General features: G+C 38.3%; 1 protein-coding gene across 1 annotated transcript in view; it reads left to right on the top strand.

Annotated features, from left to right (window-relative positions):
• The first annotated feature begins 2,400 nt into the window (after positions 1–2,400).
• The window catches only part of dap (death-associated protein), a 35,193-nt gene continuing 14,764 nt past the window's right edge, over positions 2,401–22,829 (top strand). The window contains exons 1-2 of the mRNA XM_033992186.3: positions 2,401–2,611; positions 3,693–3,789. Of these exons, the coding sequence (XP_033848077.1) occupies positions 2,557–2,611; positions 3,693–3,789 (152 nt within the window). The 5' untranslated portion in view covers positions 2,401–2,556. The remainder of the gene's footprint in view (positions 2,612–3,692; positions 3,790–22,829) is intronic.

Genomic DNA, 22,829 nt, shown 5'->3' with positions numbered 1-22,829 from the left:
TACAGTAAATAATTACATTAAGAGTGGGTTCAATTAAGGGCAGTTAACTTATATTAAAGATATTTGCTTATACAAGTATGAACATGTAAGTTCGATGAATGGATGAGAATGATTTAAAATAACAGCAATTACAAAAAACGTGAATACGGATACCTGTAAGAGTAAAATCAAATACAAGATACAGGAAGTAGTTATAATTAAGAGCAGTTGTAGAATACGGCAAAGTGTGGAGCAGTTCAGTGCAAGTACAAGCTGATGCAAGTACTGGTACAATTGGGTGTCACATAGTCCAGTATAGCCGACAGTTGTGAGGTTTACAGATGGCTTAAGGTACTTTAGGAAATCAAACATACAACAATATTGTAATTATTTTCATACTTTTTATGATAGCAACTGCCGGCACAGAAGATATTCTTAAAAAACTACAATATGACTACAATAAGCCCTTCGCAGGGCAAGACAAGAAACCCTACATACACATAAAAAACAATTGCCTCTAATTAAGAGCAACACCTCACTTAATTACATAGGTTGTATAATTAGTACAGAGACACAATATAATGAATGACAACGTTATAATGGCATGCATAAGAATATATAAGAAAACGAAGAGTAAAGGCCACAACACACCAGACGTGATGTTACAAGTGAAAATATACAGCGATGCGACAAAATGTATAGAATCTATATGTCTGATACGTATCTTTCACACCATGGGCTACACGACATGTGACGAGGGGGCGACGTGAATTAAATAGAATTGAATCCTATTTTTTGCAATTTTGTAGCACGACAACTAGTGAATTCAGAAACCAGAGAACAGCTTCAATGCACGTGATCTTGCAGGGTGAAGCACTATCCAAAATGATGGAGGAAAAAATAATACTGCCGTGGATGGAGCAGACGGAGACAGTCAGCACTGAGGGGCGAGAGACAGAGCCTGGGACAGCCTGACAGGCCAAGAGGAAGCAACCTCAGGGGATGGCTGAGAGACCGGGTTGCCGAGGTGCAGGCTCGAGGTCGAGCGAGAGGCAGCCACAGGGGAGACAAGACCCAGAGTAAGCCAAACAGCGAAGGCAGATGACATGGAGCCACTGGAGGCGGAGGAGCGACCGCTGGGGGAGTGGAGCTCCACTCCCCCTAGAAGTAGAAGGATCTCCAGACGGGGACCCAACACTTCCAGGAGGGCCCAGCCGTCGCCGTCACCAGGGAACAAGCCCCCGTGACCAATGACTGCAACCAAACCCAGCCCAGCCCGACACAAAATCACAGAGCCTGAGACAGCTCCCCCACCCCAGGCCAAAGACAGCCGAGATCAGCCCAACTTGGACTCCAACCAACCCAACCAACCCAACCAACGCGCCAGAGCCCGAAACCAGGGTTTCGCCACCCCAGCTCAGCCGCCGCCAAGGCCAGGAGAAGACGCTACTCTAGCCGCAGTGACCACTGTCTGGCACCAGCTGCGGGAGGTGCTGTTGGAGTACCACAACAGCTTCGCTACCAGCTCAGAAGGAGCAGGCCGGACTCACATGATACAGCATCATATCGAGACGGCAGAGGCCGCACCTATCAAGCTGCAGCCGTATTATTTTAAAATGTTATTTGTCTAAGCTTAGGACTTTTTTTTTTTTGCCTAAGTGCAAGGAACACAGGACGGCGATGGAATAAAAAGAAGCCTATCTACAGAATGAAGATACCTAGTTTGCGTCGCTAGCGGTGTCCAGCAGTTTATTTAAATTAGGTTTCTTTTTTTCTCTCCGTACTAGTCTGTTATGCATTGGCCCATAAAAGATAGGGAATGATTTTCAAAGCTCAGATTCGGATTTAAATAATTTTAAAACTATACAATGTGTTTATATATATATATATATATATATATATATATATATATATATATATATATATAGTGGTTATTAATACTACTGTATTACTATTTTCACGTTGAACTTACAAAAGACAATAACCTCTCAACACTGCACCTTCACTTTCCAATTCGTGGCCACATTTGTAACTACATGTTCTAACCACATGTAGTGCTATTTTTACCTTTAATTTATTTCATTTGTCATACTTGTAATGTAGTATAGTAACCGATATGAAAAATATTATTCTGGAACAACATTTTATTATGATTGGTGGTCGTTTAACATAAAGAGTGCTATCTAGCGCCGTTGCAAACCGTGACGTTTTTTCAGTTAGGGTGACTAATGTCGGGACACTGGGACAGTTGATGGGAAAAGGGGGACGGTCCTGGTCCCCCTAACCAGGCACTACAGATTGCCCTTGAAACATTTATGCCAACAACCAATAACATCAAAGAACAAATGTTATCAGGATTTGATTACAGTATTTACTGTACTTATGTACGTGAACACTTACATGAGTCTTGTGCAACCCAAAGACGCTGTAGTGTCTTTCTGACGTCATCACGTTAGGAGTTTTGCCAAACAGAGGAAGCAGGAAAAAGCCACGTTGACGGATCGTGGCTACTCAGAAGGCAAGTCAGCAAGGGAGATCTGAAGGGGAGCTTTCAACTAAACAAACTTTTCACTAAACATGTCATCGCCACCAAAAGAGAAAACGGAAACAAAAGCTGGACACCTCCCTGCTGGTATTATGCATGTTTATCTGTTTTTTTAAATCAAAACTTCAAGTTATATTTTATTTTACACCCAGTATAAATATTGATTTCTTGTACTGGCTGTGTTATTTTTGTTAGGAATACATCGGTCACGTACTCCTAAATATCATACATTTGCAGAATCTATCAGCAACACGTAAAACTTAGAGTTACTTTTTTGTACTGTTTTAAATATAGTTTTACAACTTGTGCAAGTTTGCAGTTAAAAAAATAAATAAATAAAAAATAACGAATTTGAGTTTTCTGTTTTGTGTCATTTCAGATAATTCAGATTAAAATAGTAAAAAGAAACTGATTTATAGGACACGGAACATTTTAAATACAGCTCAGTGAAAGCAGTTTTTTGTTTTACCCAATTGGTACGTGACGTTTTGTTGGCGATTTAGGGAAACATGAATTGGACTCAGATTATTCCAAGGCAGGAAGAGCTGGTTTACAAAGTATCCAGTGAGGGGTTTTAATGAAGAATTTCAAATGCTGGTGGTTCATGTTTTCAATTAGTTTTCAGAGTGTGTTATTACTTTTAGAAAGACAAACGGCGCAGACCTTTCATAGCACAATAACAGTTTTGTAAATTATATGTCCAGTTTATTATACGCCCACTCTAAAGTGACTGACATCTAGCTGTTTTCCACGCGAAAGAAGGCTTCTTTTAAATTGCTTCCAGTGCAGTATAAATATAACATATTAAATTGTTGTTCCCGCTGCAGGCGTTTGAGTTGTCGGTTAAGGTTGTGAGTTAAAGTCCCATTATGGGTGTGCATTGTAACATGCTTAGAAATGACAGTTCCTTAACTTTTTCTTTTTTTTTTAGTTACTGCTAGTTTCTTTAAGATTGAAGTCATGGATTTTAACCTATTCAAAGAGTCAGAATGATGGCAATTATGTGTGTTACTTGGGAATAGCTACTTGGCATCCTGCTGTATAACAATACATGTCGATTTTTGCCCTACAGTAGATTGTTCTAATACCAGACTCTGGTATTGTCAAATTAAGTGTTGGTGGCCTTTCTAGTGGGCATTGATGCTGTGTTTTGTTATTTCCCTCTTAGTAAAAGCAGGTGGGATGCGAATTGTACAGAAACATCAGGGAGCTGGAGAGCAGAACCAGGAAAATGACAAAGACAGCAAAGAATATGAAAGCAGCAGGTAAGAGACCAACATCATGATAACCCACATTTACCCACTGTTGCAAGTGCCAATAAGACTTTAGAAGAAAGACACTGCAACCAGTGCATCTTTTTCTCATGAAGGATGGTTGAGTGGGAAGGGAGGTTACCACAAAATGCATTGCAAGACCAGAGTACACTGGCACAGTATCAAAAAGGAAAGAATCATGCTATGCGCAAACAAGACTTTCAAGGACCCTAAATGCAAGTTTTAAAGTAAAACAATACAATACAAAACACGCCAAGGTTATGCTAGAATGATGCAAGGGAAGCATGCATCAGACAAGAAGTATGCAATGAAAAAAGAATGGCTGCAAGGTTTGTGCTAGGTGTGCATGAAATAGGCTACTTTATTACCCTTGTCATACTTACACAGTTTTTGCTTTAAACATGGATTTTATAGTCTTGCTTGATCCTAGCCTGTACAGTACGGAAATGGAGAAAAACGTTCAAATTGCATTAAGTGGTACCACTGCAATACTATGGTATAAAAACAGATGTGCATATAAATACATGTGTCCATTTGTGCAGCAGTCAAACACATTCTTCAGCAAGAGTAGATCGCTTAAATTAAAACATGGTTAATAAAATGTTCATTAGAGAAAGGCAAAGTGTTTCTAGAAACATTCTTTTTTTTATGGAAGCAAGGAAACATCCAGAACACAGAAGGAAGCATGAATCATGTGTGCTTGTGTATGCTAGGCTAACAAATAGCTAATCTCCTCATTAGTTAGTTTGCTCATTCGGAGAAGTTTTGGGCATGGGGTCAAAGGCACAGGTGAGCACTTCCCACCAGAACTGACATATTCAGATAACAGGGTGGTCAGGAATATTGGGTCTCCTCCTTACATTTTCCACTATGCTGTGTGTGTTTTTTCCGCCACACTTGCAACTGTACTTAGTCTATCAATCTCTGGGATCTTTAGCTTAATAAGGCAATTTTTACAAACTTTACATGGTGGGGAATATTTCTCAAAGGCACACTCTGCCAGCAAATACACCAAGCCTGATTTCATTCGTAATCTGTACCATTGCTGACCATATCCAACGGTGGGTAAGCTTAGCTTATCTTATCTGAAGCACTTCAAGGTTGTCCTGACAAGAAAAAAAACAAAAAAAAACATATTGCTTAATATTTTTACAGTGCTGGTGTCAGACAGTTTCTGTTGGAGAGAATATTAAAAAAAAAAGGAAAGCTGCAATGTCCCACAATTACTTTCAGTTATATGATTATTTATATTGTATTAGTTTTTTATTAATTATTTTACACCCGTGTTTTTCTACCTAATGTGAAATGCCCAGTTCAAATTGCGTCTCACCACTGCAACCAATTTACTGTTCAAGAGGTCTGAAGATTAGAACACCTCTGCACCCGCTGTTAAATCACTCTTTTTATCTGCCAAAGCTTAACAATGGATGCTACCAAGCTACTGAACCCTGGAGACAAAGCCCAGCATGGTAAGTCTCCACCTGCACTTGTTGGAGGGCCAGGCCTGTGGGGGTCACTGAAGCGCAATGAGGAACTGTTCTTAGCTGGTTTTCCTCCCAAAGCCTGCAGATGCACAAAGGCCAATGCATCGTTCTATGCGGGCCCCCTTACAACTCAGCATGAATAGGATTCACTTGCTTGACTCATTCTGAACTCCAGGCACTAGTGCTTTTACAAGGTGAGCAACTGGGACCCAACTATAAACTACAATGGAGTCTAATTTGGATGTCTAAACAGTAGCAGATCTTAATACTGCTGCTCATACAACTGATTTTTTTCCACAGCATTTTTATTGTATTTATTAATGTTAATAAGTGACTCAGTGTTTCTTTGTAAAAGTGCGGCAGCTGCAATAGAAATTTCAAAAGTTCTTGGTACATTGCAGTATTCTCATTACCAATTTATGTTGTTAATCTTGACCTGTATGGAAACAGTATTCCATATTGCGCAGTCTGTGATGCTGTATCTGACAGTTTTGTTAGCCTATCATACACTGCAAGAACATCCTGTGATTTTCACCACTAATGCAGTTGCCATTTGGAAAAGAAAAAAAGATCCTTATACTTGGTATGCTTGTTAATGTCCTGAGTACGGTACATACATAGGGTTGCCAACTGGCCCCATAATTCCGGGAGACTTTAAGACGGTTCAGATTTTTTAATTCACCTCTAACTGCAAATGAATTGATTTTACTGAACATGTAAAGTGAGTGTGAGCTGTCGCTAAGGCACTGAATGGCTTTGCTAACAAGTTACTAAAAGCACACACCTGTGTCCGGGGGGCGGGAATTACTTTCCCGTGAGGATTGTCTCCATCAATCAGACCTCTACAGCTCGCTGATTTGCTGTCTTTGTCTGATTGGGGCGGGACTTTGTGAAGCAGGTAGAAATATTAAATAAATAGAAACTTAACCACAAAGTTAAATGAGAAAGAGTGCGGGTGAGCGCATTAATTCTCTATAACAACGGAATCACACTATTTTGATAGATATTGTTACCGTATAAAATTTCAAGCAATACAATTTTAATACACGCTGTTATGATGCTCCCCTAGAATCGGCGCCGCAATTAAACAATTCAACACATTTATTGAGCTGCTCACGCAATTCACAGATATTTAAAATCGGAATTGTTGGGCCATTTGGCAACCCTAATGATACATTTCACGTGTACACATAACCTTGTCCTGAGCAAACATGGTCAGAATTTGCTCTAGGTAAGTGTTTCATTTTTACACTGGCAAAACACACTGGTACTGAGCAAACAACAGGCTTGTGTTAGCATGCTAGAACTTGAAATAACAAAACGAATTAAGTGGTCTGATTCATGTGGTGAGCCTAACAAATGTAATCATGTTTCGTCAAATGGCAAAAAACCTGTATTTTTGCATTTACCATTCATATTGTATTACAGACATAAACCTTAAAAGCCAATGGTTGTTTCTAAAACATGCTTTAAAGACAAGTGCAGATCTCTCTCCCTCTCTCTCTTTCTCTCTCTCTATCTATCTCTCTGTATGTATGTATGTATGTATGTATGTATGTATGTATGTGTGTGTGTTCCCAGGTTAAAGACATCTGCCAAATAAATAAATAAATAAATAAATAAATAATAACACCAATCCTCATCGGAGGGCTGCTATCTATTTTGTTTAAGAACATTTCTTCAAAGTAGATTTTGCTTAGATGCCTTGTTCACAGCTGTTAAACATACAATTCAAGTTTGTTGTCCTCTTTTTTGACATTGTTTTAGAAAAGTAAAGATTACTGGCACAGTACAGTTTTGTAAGGGAGTTTTATAGCGTGGTTCTGCTTTTCACTTACAGACTAAACTAAAAACCCTGAACACTTGTCTTCGTGACCAATGACAAATCTAAAAAGACCTGAAACGTATCTGATCGACTGTATTAAAGATATTTATCATCCAGTTTACAGAATTGAATACACCTACTCTTGAGAGCCTGACATATTGCTGTTTTTGATGTGAAAGAGGGTTTATTTCAAATTGCTTCTAGTGCAATATAACATATTAAATTTGAGTTTCCGCTGCAGGCCTTTGAGTTGTCAGCTAAGGTTGTGAATTGAAATCGGAAGGCCCATTAAGTATTATAGGTAGAAACTGTAAAATACTTATAAATGACAGTTCCTTCACAATTTTTGTTGTATTTATTTTTTTATGACACAACTTTGATTGAAGATATACCTAGTATATAATTACATTTTATTGCGCCATTTTGAATTTTCTATATGTATATTATCTGTCTCCTTATCCAGAGAGTAGAAAAAATGTTTTTTAGATAGATGCCTTATTAAACCTACTGATTGTGAAATGCTTTTGAATAGTGTGTAGGTCATGAAATGCTCTTCAAAATAAACTGTTGAACAGGTAGTCTCCCAATAAGAGTTCCAGTAAGAGCCCAGGTATACATTGTAAAATACTTACAGTATACTGTATAATTCTAAAGTAAATAAATACAATTTCGATTTGAGATATGCCTTGTATATATTTAAATTGAGTCATTTTGAATTTGCTGTAGGCCTATTCCATGCTTCCTTTTCCCCCATATGACAAGTTAAGCGACTGAGCAGAAAAGTAACCTTACAGCATTCAAGATCACAAAGTTTGTTTGGAGGGAACAAAATATATTGTTGGGTACAACACACAAGACTTATGATATTGTTTAGGAATTGCAGGGTTTGCTAGTAAGTTGCTAAAAAAATAAAGTGCAGTTGCCTCAAAACAATACCTTTCATTAAACATTGGGCGTTAAACATTATTTCTCATGTGCTATAGTACTTAGTAGTACAGAAAATCTTATCATTCTACAGGTAACGTACACAAGCAAATTAAGAATAAATGTAATTTTATTTTGTTAATAAAACTGCTTTAGATTTACACTTAAAAAAAAAATATATATATATATATATATATATATATATATATATATATATATATATATATATGATCACATCAGAGGTTGGTTATGATGCTGTTTATCAACATTTAAAACTATAACTCTTAACTTCCAAATAGAGATGAAAAAAATAATAATTTTAAAATGTTGACACTGCATCATGATAAATAGCAAGGCAATTACACTCTACAGGCCAACCTATGAGTATTCATTTAGCAGGAAGGTTACTGCCCGATCTCAAATCGTTCATGACGTACAGGCAGCCATTTTCAAAGAAGCATCATTAGCTTCCTGAGGAATTCAAAGAGAAGCTTTTACAATTTCAGCGTTTCTAACAAACAGTACCAGCTTGGACAGATCGGAAATGCTGATCAGTCCCCCGTTTTTTTCGACATGCCAAGCAATACCACAGTTCACAGAGAAGAACAGGTGTGAGTAATCACGACTGGAAATGAGAAGCAGCTCATAACTGTAATGCTCTGTGTGATAGCAAACGACCTCAAACTTCATCGGTATGTATACGTAATTGAGGTATCTTTGTAAATGCATATTTATTTGATGTTTTATTTTTTCCTCAAATTGAAGGTGGGAAATTTGTGCTGCATCTTAAATTCGAGGGCATCTTAAATTCGAAGGAATACGGTAACCAGAATGCCATTGAGTCAGAATGTGATTGCTTCTTAATAAAAAATATATCAGGAAAAGTACTTGTCAGCTGCACAATGTTAGTTTATAGTTTCTGGATTTTATAAATGTTTATTAGTAGTAAACTAAAGGGAAGCATGTTTAACAGTAGCAGTCTTGGTCTTCAGTACATTGCCTTTCTGGAGCCTCCTCCTGGTTGATATGCAAAAGCTCTGCGTTGTAAAGTGCTGGGTAGTTCTCAAACAAATCTGCTCGCCCTTGAATGTCCTTCTCTTTCTTATTTCTGGCTGAGCAAGTGGCTACAGACCATAAGTAAAGAAAAGAATAGGAAAAATGAGTCAAATGCTAATGGTAATTATAGGTAGGGAATTAGACATAATATAACTAACTTGATTCTTAAAATCAGTTTTAGATTGCTTCCTGCTGATTGTCAAGTGTTTTGGAATAATGTGTAAGTCCCAGAATACAAAAAAAAGGAGCACGTAATGGTCTTAGAAAACTGTAGGAAAATTAAAACTATAGGAAACTTTGATTAATGTTTCAGAGTTTTGCCAAATGTCTTGCTAGTAGTTGCTGATCATGATAAATGAATTGAAATGCTTGACTTCTTCTGTAAGTAAATTGAAATTGTTGACTTTCATTTCTATATTAGTAGAAACACAATCTAATCATTCTTAGAGGTTTTCTTTCTGTCATATATATATTTTTTTAAACACTGTCTCTGGTCCGCACTGTACCTGTGTGTATCTACGTCCTGTAAATACGGGGTATGGGTATTTTTTTTACAAAGGGGATTCAATTTTGCATAACCCCCAGCATATTGCATCATCCAATTGATCATTGTTGTCCCAATCTTTTTTGCAGCTCTTCCTTACCCACGTTGGTCCCCAGTCGCTTGAGTTTAAACGTGTTTACTGTGAACATATAGGAAATGTAATGAAATCTAATACCCCACCCACTATCAACCCTGAACAATATTAGATTTGCACCTGACAGCTAACTGCTCTAGGCCTTATATAGTGTTGGAACGTGATGGGGCACTTGGTTTAGCTCATTTGCATAATCTTGCTTAATGATGTGCATGTTTATTTCTTTATAGTTCATAATGAAGTGGCTAGAACCTGTTGATAGATAATGTATTATAGCCAGACTTGCAGTCCAGTCCTCAAACCTCGAGTCCAAGTCATCAGGGTCCGAGTCGAGTCCGAGTCACTATCATTCGAGTCCGAGTCACGAGTCCTTGAAACAAACTCAAATCAATTTTCATTCAACTAGTGGTAGTAGTGGAGGAACAGTTTACCTAACGGACGTTGTCTGATATCCCCAGGAAAAATGCACAAATAATAAATAAAAATAAACAAATGATTTTCAATTTATTTTTTCTAGGTAGGTTATTCTATGTGCATGTCTTTTTCAACTTGTCTGTCACTATCATCTTTTGGAATTGGAATTGGAATACAGTTTGAATGTACCTGAAGTTTATAGATAAGCTTCAAGTTCAAGTTTGTGGATGTTGTTTTTCACTTTGATAGAAGCCGCGATCTGGCCTAAATGAGCCGGTGTAGTGTTAGAAAGTGGTACATCGTGTGGTATGCGTACCAAAACTTGCAAGTGGTGAACTGTCAGATCTTGGTACACGTGCAATCAATTCCGATCTAACAGGTTTTTTCCTATTGTTAAAAAGAGGTAAATTGACCATTAATTATACTTTTTTTTTTTTTAAACTTAAATTGGAAACAGAAAACCAATTTATTAAATAGAAAAAACAATTAAAGTCCACCTCAAAGTTGCACAAGTAAAAAAAATGTACAAGACCCAATGTATTGCATATGATAAATATTTGCATACTGTTTTCTTAATGGTGGAAAAATATGATGTTACATTACAAACGACGTAAAAGACTGGAAAATAGGATAAATTCAAAAAAAAAAAATGTAAAAGACCGAAAACAGCATAACGTACCAGATTTGAATGGGCGCTTCCCTGCTTTCTTAGCGGAAGTTGTTTAGGCATGCGCGAGTACCACTTTTTAACGCGTACCACTACACCAGTAAGACATTAAAGTTACTTTTCATCTCTGACTATAGCATCTACTTTAACTTCAATTCAGGTAAAATCTGCCAATCTGATTTAGACATTGCCAGAACTGTATATATACTGTGTTGTTAAAATAGCTAATTTAGTATTGTTTGTATTATTTGTTTTGCAAAACAGAAACGTTATGTTTCTCTTTCATTGCATTTGCACTTTTATAATACAATGATGCATTTACGAGATTGTGCTTCAGTTAATTAGATTTCAGATAATGTATTTTTTTTATCTTTTCTATTTTACACAAACATATTTATGTATTTCCCCTTTGTGTAGGTTCATAATGGAATAAAAACGTGAAGTTCACACAGACAGATTTCTAGGTTGATGCTGCACAGCGTATTGTTAATGCGTTCTTTCCACATCCATTATACATTATTTTCATTTTGGTAAATGGAGTGGTATTAAGTTTTTCAGTTTTTTGTTTTTTTTTTTGCTGTCAGTCAGCTCTGTCATACCAGTCTGATATTTCTGCCTGTTTGGTAGGCAGTTTTCGATTTGAGATTTTAGTGCCTAGTTTGTGACTGAATTTGCCAGGTGAATTCATTGACAATGCTTGCAAACAGTGATGGCGTGTGCTGGGAACGAGTGGCGATTAGAAGCAAAGAACTGAATGTGTAATCATACAGCAACTTTCTGATATGAGTTAAGAAGCTCTAAAAGTATGATTATAACTTATATGATTATTCTTTTTTTCATTAATTTTTGTTTTCAGTAAATATTAAGGAGACCAATGATCTATTGTTTTCAGTGGTAACACATAATTATATTTCAGAGATTCAGGGAGCTCAGCTCATATGTGTTTTTCAAGAATGCAATTATGTATTTCTACAGTGCTTAAAAAAAACTTAGAACACAGTTTAAAGTAATAAAGAGAAAGGCTAATTAAAAGCCAAATAATTAATTACTTGTTTACCATGCTGACATTATTTATTCCATATAAAACGTAATGCAAAAGAGAGAAAAAAAAACTTGGTCTGCTATGGTTGCAGTTGGATTTGTGTGTGTTTACTCTACAACCTAACTAGCTTCTATGATTGGCTGCAACGATAACAAGGCTAACCAGTGATTGGCTAATGTTTTGTTGGGTGGGTTTTTATTTGGCACAGTTTCCTAGTAACTGTAATATTACTTGTGTAATGGAAAATAAAAAAGGACTTGTTGTTAATATCTCCGAGTCTCACAAAGTCGAGTCCAAGTCTTTTGCGACCGTGACTTGAGTCCAAGTCACGAAAAATGCAACTCGAGTCAGAGTCCCGGACACGAGTCCTACAAGTCTGACTGACTACAGCCTTGCATACTAATGACCACCTGTTCCCAATTATGCAAAACAAAAACTGTGATTAGTTGTGTCAATATGTTTTGACTGTAGAGTACAGACTTCTTATAAGGGATAAAGCTAGTTGAGCATTAAAATCTGTGATTTTCAAAATATTTATTCAACATTTTAGTATTAAAACAAACTAAAAAATAATAATATGAAAGCATCATTTTTGTCCTCTTATATCAAACCCTGTGTCCTCTGTTTTATAAAAAAAAATTATTGTTAAACGTGATCTGTGTGTCATACCTGAAATGTGCCAGACATTTTGATTCAAAACAACACAAAGACATCTGAGAAGCTGGTCTTTTTTGCAGTAGTTTGGAGGGCACAGTATGCATCAGTTCTGCAGTGATGGTAATTGGCAGTTCAGTAACACTCCTCCAATGATTCTTGTAGAAATCAAGGTATGTACAGTAGTGGAAGTACTCAAGGTGTTTGACCCTATGAATGCTAAAGGAATAGCCAAATGATTCCCATTGTATAATCTGTAGAGATTTCACACCTGTTAGATTTCACATCTAACTTAACCATCACAGAATGATAAATCCCTATGGAGTTGAGAGATAAAGCCCTACTAGATTTGTGCTGTAAAGCTCGAAACCTGTAGCAATCATGTTTCAAAATGAACATCTCCAACCACGGTTCTTTCCGAGCACAAAAGTAGTACTGAGAGGTTGCACTGAATGGTGCATATATAAAATTAAAGTTTTTTTTTGTTTTTTTTTGTTTTTTTGTTTTTGTTTGTTTTTTAATATCTATGTATTGGTGTCATAGAATTTGGTTTCTTAAGCAACCACTTTTAGTCTGTTTGGCAGGGGATGGCTGAGCTGTCTGTGTGCACTTAAGACAGAGAGCCAAGAACGGTGCTTGGACAGCAGCAAACCTATCTTACAGTTCTGTTAATGCATTCAAACACAGAACTTCCAGAGCACTGCAGCATCAGCAAATCATTTCTTTCAGTTACCTGGGAGAGTTGATGAATTATTTGCGCATTAGTTTAGTGCTGTTTTATTTATATGCTGACAGTGGTTTTTTTTTTCTAAATGTCCGTTACAGCCTCTATTTATTTGAATTGTTTCATAATTACAAGACAGCAGAAAAAGCTGCTATAGCTACAAAATGAAGTATCTTGTATTCTCTTCAGCACTGATTTCCATGTTTCCGATAAGACGAATGCTGATGTCTTGTAGCTGCACCACCTACAGTATTTTGTGTTTTACTGAGCCGAAAAAGAATAGGTATTCCATTCAAGTAGGAGCTGAAGGATGCAGACATTGCAGCAGTGTCCTCGCAGTCTTTCTTGGATGAATGTAAGATCTGAATTTTGTATGCTCAAAGAATAATGTTTTATGCCACATACATCCTTGTTATTAAATATGCTGGTGCGGTGACGTTAGCTTTTATGGTTCATTCCCCAGCCAGGCTGACTCAGTCTAGATGTAAATCAATGTAAGTACTGCTTGGCAGGGTGCCTGCTTTGTGATAGTTAAAAAGCTCCTATGGACCAGTTTGATTCTCAGTCCTTTCTATTGATGACACAGGTGGATAATATTGCTAGGCCTGCGGGTGGCGCAGCAGAACAGAAGTACAGCAATATTTATATTACAGTACCGGTAATCCAAGTTGAAAATGTCAGTGGTGTAAATATTATATATTCTGTGTAACGCATGCTATTTGCTTTTTGGTGAAACCTTCTGCAGCTGCAACTAGTCACAGGAGATGTCCTGTTTGAATCAGGAGTGCAGACTAGTTTTAAGGATTTGTTTGTCCACCTGTGTTAATGTATGTGCATAAGTCCCACTTATTTGTATAACATATAGAGATTACTGCTGATATAATTGTGATAAAACTGCATTCATATTATATAAACCAGTGGGCATATGCTGTATTTAAATTTGACACTGTTAACACTTACCACTTTCTTAAAACCTTCATCATTCTCTAAGGTATTTTGCAGTATAATTTCTAGGGTGTTATTGCTTTTATACTGTACCCCTTCATAGAAAATAATAGCTTTTTCACAGCCAAAAGTACTAAGCGATAGAACAAACTCACATATTTTCTGTTTTTTTTTGTTAAAAAAATATCATTCAACAGGTGGGACAGTGGGAGAATAAAACATAATTCTGGAATGCGATTGTGATGAATGCCACATTAAAAATAAAACCCCTTTGCATGAAGGGAGTTCTCCATACAGCATAAAAGAAAGCATATGGAAATGTTACTGGACACCATTGAAGTCTGATGAATGCAAGTTTTTCCCATTTATTTATACCTTCCTCACATTCCGATGTGACAGTTACTTAATGTACAGTGGCTGAAAGGTTCAGTGTAACATTACAAGTGGCTGTCAGAAGTGATGAAGGTCATAACTTGTTCTCTCCCATTGGGCATCGTATGAAAAATGAGACATCCCACAAAAAAAAAACCCGTTGGAATTGACAGTGAATGCCTGCATCGGTATGACTTTCACTTGGATTGCAGGCAGAGGGTAAGCAAAAACTTTTCTGTTGCCAGTCCTTATTTATTGTGTATTAAAGTCAGGTTGTAAAAAGTACAGCTAACTTCTATCATTTTTTAAATTTGGATTTGAGTGCATGTACGTGTAAGTTTCAGTTTTTAAGTTATTGTTAGGTAATAACATTTATTAGCGAAATCAATAAAAAAAAGTTTGTGATTAAAAATATCTAGTTGTCAATATGTCTTGTAGTTCAATAGCTTGTTCCCATTGTGTGTTCATAGTCAAAGCCTCCTTCCTGGCTTTAGAGAAGAGAGTGCTGTGCCTGTGTTGTTACTGTGATATGCTGAAATAAAAAAAAAGTAACCAGACTGCATCGAGTTCTTCAATTCGTCATTCAAACCGGAGACTAGCTATTATTGTATTGCCACTGACAGCAAACACTATTTTCTCTTTTTTTATTTATTTGAAAGGAAGCAAGAATTAGTCTTCATTGACAGACGACATTCAGAGGGTGTGTACAAGAATGTAGATTTTCTTTCAACACGCAGAAAAAAAGTATTTACATATTTTCGGGCGGATTGATTTGGCACAGTGATTAAACAACAAGTTTGAAATATAACACTCAAGGTCTTTTATCAGAGATTTAAGCCCTCAGGTTAAAGGAAATCTCGGATACATTTTCTAATTAGTTTTTTTTTGTTTGTTTGTTTGTTTTTTTACATACAGAGGATGTCAGTCATGATAATCTGATGTTACCAGCTCTAACTGTGTATTTACAGCTGAGGCGGGTGCTGTATGTTACCCACATTATTTAATTTAATAAGATTACATTAAGTATAATTCAGTTGCCCACACAACACGTCGCTGTTTCTTTGAGATGTTTTTTATTTCTCTGTTTAAAAGAAAACAAGTGTATGTTTTCAAAAAAGACGGTTCAGACCTGTGTTGCTGACATGTCTTTTCTCTTTCACAACTTTGTTCTGGTTTAATTTTTTAATCCAGGAACTTCAGACCTTTTCTATTCTTGTTTGCATAAGAAAGTAATATACTGTGACCTTTATTTATTTGCCACCTTTTGTAAAGTGATGCCTTTTGGAATTCACTGGCTATTCTTGCAAAGAGCCTCAACCTGTATTAAAAAGCCTTATCTTATGTAGACAAAATCTTAGTGGTGGTGGTGGGGGGGGGCAGTTGTGTTTTTGCAGATAAACATAACCCATTCCAACTTAGAAAAACAAGATTGCACTTTAAAAGAGCAGCTTCTTAAAGTAATCAGAGATTTAAAATCCTATCGCAGCTGTTGCAGTGGAATTGACCTGTTCCTGCCAGGTGATGTTGAGTGGCTTTTTAGAAAGAAACGCTGCAGCAGGAATTAGCCTTAAGGGGACTGAATATTGTTGTGGAAGGTCATTCAGTTTCTAATGATAGCAACTTAAGAAACAAGAGAATAATGAGCCGGCCAAATCTCCAACAGGAACAATGATTAGCTCTGTTACATTATTGCTACATCACAACAAATGGTGCCACTAGGTTCCAACTACCCTCCCAAACAAGTTGTTTAAACTTTTATGTAAGGTGTTAAAAGATCCAGTATAGCTAGGGCTTCTGTTTTTCGGGTTTTATTAATTGTATTTTTTGGTGCTTATTTTTCGCTGTTTTCAAGTTTTATGTAAATCGTTTTTTTCAGGGCTTTTGTTTTTGATATACTGTATTAAATTAGCGTTTTCGGTTACTTCCAAAATGCTTGAGCATTTTGTTTTTCTGTCAAAATATGTATAGTAGTAACTCGACAGTACTTGCACGCTTAAGTTCTACCTTCTTTCCATTGCTGTCTTCCACAACAAAATCCCTATGGTCACATTCTTCTGGGGGTTTTGTGTGTAGGCATTTTTGTACATTTCGCCACAATTCTGTTTTAAATCCTCCGTATTTTAACTGTAATACAGCTTGAAATCCCGCTAACAAGCCTTCATCCTGATTGTAATCTCGTTTTAAATCTCTCAAGCAGTCTCCAATAGAAATGTAGAAATGTGCTGTCAATCAGTAGTTGGGGCAGGTTTCAAGTATTGAGAACAAATCCATGATAGATCCAAGTCAGGAAGGCGGGACATTGCCCAGCAGCACTAGGAAATGTATTTATTATTATTTTTGTAGTCGGTTTTATTTTTTAATGGGAATAGGGTAGAGTCAACGTGAATTGATTAAACATTTTCACAGTTTTTCTGGTGTTTTCCGGTGTTTATTGGCTATCCACCGATTTCATTTTTTTTGTATCGGGGGGTGTTTTATCGGGTTTTATCGGTTAAAACCGAGAATCAGAAGCCCTAAGTATAGTGTAGGGATGGGTGTTCAATGAATTGCACTGCACTTTTTTTTTTTTTTTTTTTTGCTAATAATCTTTGTCACGGTTATTGTCGAATCAGTCAGCAAACCAAACCTTCGTCTCAGCACAGTGACAGCCCCAGCAAACGTTTTCGGGCAGTGAAGCAGAGAGAGAACAGCTGTTTTTGTCATTCTCCTGTATGCTGTGTAGGCAGTCATTGTAGGCTTCCTTTTTGTTCAGTAGATATACTTATTGAGAGACAAGAGAGCAGATGGCTGGTGGAAAAATTGCAGATTTGTAAAAGTAAGCCAAGCAACATTGTCTGGAGACTGCCTGTCAGGTTTCATTTGGATTTTTAAGATTAATGGGTTCAGTTTGGAGGACTGATGTGTTGTGGTAAACCCCAGACTGGTGGTATACAGCACAGAGATGTGGAATCCCCTTTTTCAAATCATTGCTTTGCGCTTTCATTTTGTTGGAGATCATTGAGATGCAGAATAGAATATTCCGGGTTAATTTCTGCTTATTTGTAGTTTTGGAGTTGGTAGTACTTAAGGCCCAGAGTGTTCTCAAAGGTCTCACAGTAAGTGGCTAATCTGGGATTTCAAACACGTACCCTCTCTGTTGCTGCCCTTAGTTCCAACCACTAGGGGTAATTCCTCCTTGGTCACAGGGCCTATATCAACTAGAAACACACACACACACACACACACACACACACACACACACACACACACACACATGCCCCTTAGTATTATTTGGGTAATATATTTGGCATATAGATATAAAGAACAGTGTTTTTTTTATTTTTTATTTGTGAGCTTGATTGATTTTAATATTGATGTTGACTTATCCTATACAATTGTTTGCACAGTAGTATAAAGACCTGAAAGTAGGTTTACAACATGTTTAGGTTGTTTGGGATGCAGTTCTTTATTTTAAAAAATAAATGGTCGAGGCATATTTGACTATTCCTAACTGAATTGATGGTGTTGTCTGCGTTTTAAGTTCATGATAAAACCTGGAATGGATCAAACTGCAGTTAGAGTTTCCATCCCTACAGTCATGGATATGGAGCACTTGCCTAAATTAAATCCTGCCAGATATGTTGTCTTGTCCACCGTGACTGAAACTAACTTGTAACAGGGAAGATGGCTCTTTTTTTAAGCAGTCAAACCCAGATCAGAGGGTATTATCATCTGGTGGTAGACCATTTACCTTTCTCACTGCAGCACCAAGTGGATGTAAGAAATACATTGGAACAAATGTTTCAGGGGGACAGGTTACTGGTTAAAAGCCGCCAGGATGTGATGACTGAAACAGAGCATGATTTACAAAGCAATTAAACGAGAACAATAGGTAAGTTTAAGATAACTGATCATTCAGACCTGTACCAAGTTGTTATTTTAATTGTAAAAATGAAAATGAATCGTAGCTACAAATCCAAAAGGAGAAAACACGAAAAGGACACCAACAGTCACAACTCTGTAAAAATGAAAATAGGGAAATAATCCAGTTAAGTGAAGAGTTTGTGTCCCTGCTTGCGAAGATGTAGGCACTGGCAGCAGTGGAAGCTCATTAAAACCAAGCATACTGTTTAGCCTACAGCGAGAAAAGCGACTAAGGCCAGGTGTCACCAAAAAGCACTGGAATAAAAGGGAAACATTTCTGTTGATATCAGTTTAAGGTCAATAGGACTTTTTACAGTTTTATGTGCTACCATGGAACAACAAAAAAAACATGCTTGGAGATACTCCAAATTTCAAAAGCTAGTTTCTTAATCCTCATTTGGACACTGTACGTGCTAATTAGTGCTGTCATAATTCCTGGCTGTTTCTGTGTCTGACTGGGTCTCTCTTAACATTCAAGTTTTGCCAAAAAGGAACAGAATGGTTTGCATGTGTAGGTGGCATACAAAAAAAAAATGACAAGCTGGTGACAATTATTTGTGTAGCATACGTTGTAATGCCAGGCAACAGAAATAAAGATATTAGAGAGTAACATGTTTGACTGACTGACAAGAAAACAGTTTTAGCTTACTGTGCTTAATGGCATCATCCATACCAGCAAGGATCTCTACCTGACAACTGTCCCTACTGGATGAGGAGGAGGAGGAGGAGGAGGAGGATGATGATGATGATAATGTTGGGGGTGCATATTGGATTCCAAGTTGTATATTATGGTGTCGGTCTGGGTGTAGGTCATGGGCATCGCCTTTTTATGACCCTGTTTGTTTGTTTTATTTTATTTATTTATTTATGTATTTATTTATTTATTTGGCAGATGCCTTTATCCAAGGTGACTTACAGGTGTTACAGGGCAATACAAGGTTACAATGCAAGCCTAATATATATTACAGTATAATTTACAGTATGTACAAATACCACGAAAATACAATATGAACAAAGATGCAGCAAGTTAGGATTACAACAAGTTATATCAGCAGTGACATAATAGTAGTGCAAGCAGGGTGATTCAAATCAGGTAGCCCGGTCGCCAAATGCGACCTTCAATTTTAATATGGCAGTAGATTTTACCGTAAAGTCGCCATGTTGGTGACTAAGCATTTACAGTATATACAACAGAACTTCAGTTCTGTAATAAAGGCTTTCTGCTTCAATGTCAGAATCTGCACCGTCCTGTTGATCTTGCAAAGCGAATCCTTTTGTGGAACCAGCCCCCTTTTCTTGTTTCCATAGTAACAGGCACCAGCCAGTCAAATTAGGGTAGAACAGCGGAAATTATCATTAGTGGGGCTTGCGAAGCAAGAGTCCCCACTTTAAATCTTCAGCATACTTATTATTATTCTTTGGCACGCTACTCCTCTTACACCGTTTAAGCTACAGATGCCGTTCAAACTTTAAAACGTGTAGACTGGTCTGGAATAGTGTGCTTGCCGGGGTACCTGCCTCGCCTCCACTTCTGACAACAATGTAAAGAAACAATGTGTGCTGGGTTTCCAACGGTGGTGCTGAAAAGGCTTGACACAGAGCGAGAGTGTGAGAAATGGGTACTATTTGTTGTTTAGTTTGAAGTGTATACTTACTGTTAAAGTCCAGTAAAACGCAAACAAAAGCCACAGCTCCAGTGCCTTCAATTAAAAAAAAATAAGCTTCATGTTCACTTGTGTTCTAAAAGTTATACAAAAACATGCTTTATTGTAAATGAATAATGCATGTCACTATGTAATTTTTCAGGCTATAATGCGTGGCATTTTATTTATTTATTTTAGCTAGCACTAATTTTTTTTATCACATTACTAAATATCACATTATAAAATATCACATTACAGATAAGAGCAGTTATAAAGTGTAAACTACAGTAAGTAATTGCATTTAAGAGCGAGTTTGACTTATGGTAAAAATATTTGCTTATTCGAGTAAAGTCCAGTAAGAGCACATAGTAAGTATGTGAGAAGGATGAGAACGATTTCAAATAAGAGCAATTAAAAAAGTACGGGTACCTATAAGAGTAAAATAAAGTACAAGATACAGGAAGTAGTTATAATTAAGAGCCGTGGTAGAATACGGCAGTGTATGGAGCAGTTCAGTACAAGTATAAGTTGATGCAAGAACTGGTACAATTGGGTGCCATATAGTCCAGTATAGTCAAGAGTTGTGTGGTTTACAGCTGCTGTCTGAACAGGTGTGTCTTGAGGAGGCGCTGGAAGGTGGTCAAGTACTGAGCAGTCCTGATATCCGTGGCTAGGTCGTTCCACCACTGAGGGGCAAGGGTGGAGAAGGAGCAGGCTCTGGAAGTGGGGGAGCGGAGGGAGGGGTTCAGCTAATCTGCCTGTGGTGAAGGGACCCAAAAGGTCGAAAAAGGAGCAAGAGTTTTGAATTGGATGTGAGCAGCGACAGGGAGCAGAGCAGCGGTGTAGGAAAAAGACAAGGCGAGCAGCAGAGTTTTGGATGAGCTGGAGCGGAAGAATAGCAGAGGCAGGAAGGAGTTGCAGTAGTCAAGGCGGGACAGTACCAGGACCTGAACTAGGAGCTGTGTGCAGTAGCCAATGAGGAAGGGGTGAATTCTGCATATATGTTGCTGTGGAAGAATCGACAGGAGCATGCCAGAGTAAATGTGCTGAGAGTAGGAGAGGGAGGGGTTGAGGGTGACACAGAGGTTCTTGGTGGATGAGGAGGGAGAGAGGGTGGTGGATTCAAGAGGAATAGAGATAGAGAGATAGAGAGATCAGCGGTGGGGGAGGAAGAGTGGGGAAGAAAAGGAGGTCTGATTTGGAGAGGTTGAGTTTGAGATGATGTGAGTGCATCCAGGAGGAGATGGCAGAGAGGCAGGTAGTGATACAGGAGGAAATGTCGGAGTCAGAGGGGGTAAAGGAAAGGAAGATCTGGGCATCATCAGCATAGAAATGATAAGAGAAGCCATTGGAGGAGATGTGGGGACCCAGGGAGTGGGTGTAGAGAGAAAACAGGAGGGGTCCCAGGACTGAGCCCTGGGGGACACCTGTCGAAAGATAGCAAGAGGCAGAGGGTGGGTGGGGAAGGAGGTGAGGTATTGAAGAGTTTGTGAATGTCTGATTTTGTAGAAGGAGGCAAAGTCATCAGCCGAGATAGAGGAAGGTGGAAGGGAGGGGGTGGGGGCTAAGGAGGGATGAGGTAGATAAAAGTTTACGGAAATTGTTAATAGAAGACAATGATAGAGTGGAAGTAGAGAGGAGCGCGCGATAGAGGCAACACAAGGAGGTGATTTTAACAGAGTGGAACTCAAAGGTGCTAACAGAGGTAGAGGAGAGAGGAGGAAGGACAGAAAAGAACAAGGAGGAAGAGAGCGCAAGTCCTGTTCCCCCCCACCCTGTCCAGACTGGGAGAGAACATAGAGAGGAAAGGGCAGCCAGAGTGGTAGTGTTATCAGGGGAGATCCATATTTCAGTGAGAGCTAGGAAGTCAAGAGAGAGGTGAGAGGTGAAGGCAGAGATAAGGTCAGCTTTGTTGGAAGCCGAGTGACAATTCCAGAGAGCGCTAGAGAGAGCACGGGGGGGTGAGCAGAGGAAAGGGGGAGAGGCAGGGAGATGAGGTTAGAGAAGTTAGATTTGTAGTGGCAGGGAGAAGCCAGAAGACAGGAACGAAAGGAAAGGATTACGGGGATATTAGAGGAGGGGAAATAGAAATGGCTATGGGAGAGGGTGGTGCCGAGAGGGAGGCAAAAACAGGCAGGTACAGGAGGAGCGAGAGCATTGATTAAATGAAAAGAAAGAAATGTATACAAAGCTGGTCTGGAGTTGGAGCCTTCAGTTCGATGCTTGGATAGAAGATTATGCAGCCGGTCCACGTAGGCCTGTCCTTGTGTGAACTACCACAGTGTAGACTACCGGCCCTTTGGTGATGAGGCCTTTCGGTGACCTGGCGCTCAGTGCTGGCGCATTAGGTTAGCGTTAGTGCTTATATACTGCCCAGGAGTTTGAGAGCTGTGTGCCTCAGACAATGGCTTCAAATTACCCTAAATTGAGTCAACCGCGCCCTGCTGCAATTTGGCAAATTGTTAAGAGTGATCAGATCTGTATGCTAGCCTGCTCGCAGCGTTATCTTATACAAAATTGTTTATGTTGGAAAAGGCCTCACAGTTTCAGAAATCTGTTCCAAGCATAAAAACTATATGCCAGTATAAATGTCATTATTATAGTTTTCATAATAAGTAAATGTCGGCTCCCGAGTGGTGCATCCGGTAAAGGCACTCCGCGTGGAGTGCAGGATGCACCCTATAGCCTGGACGTTGCCGGTTCGAGTCCAGGCTATTCCATTGCCGACCGTGGACGGGAG

This window comes from Acipenser ruthenus, chromosome 3, assembly GCF_902713425.1.
Source record: "Acipenser ruthenus chromosome 3, fAciRut3.2 maternal haplotype, whole genome shotgun sequence".
In the NCBI taxonomy this organism is placed as follows: domain Eukaryota; kingdom Metazoa; phylum Chordata; class Actinopteri; order Acipenseriformes; family Acipenseridae; genus Acipenser; species Acipenser ruthenus.
This window is presented reverse-complemented; position numbering and strand designations above follow the sequence as displayed.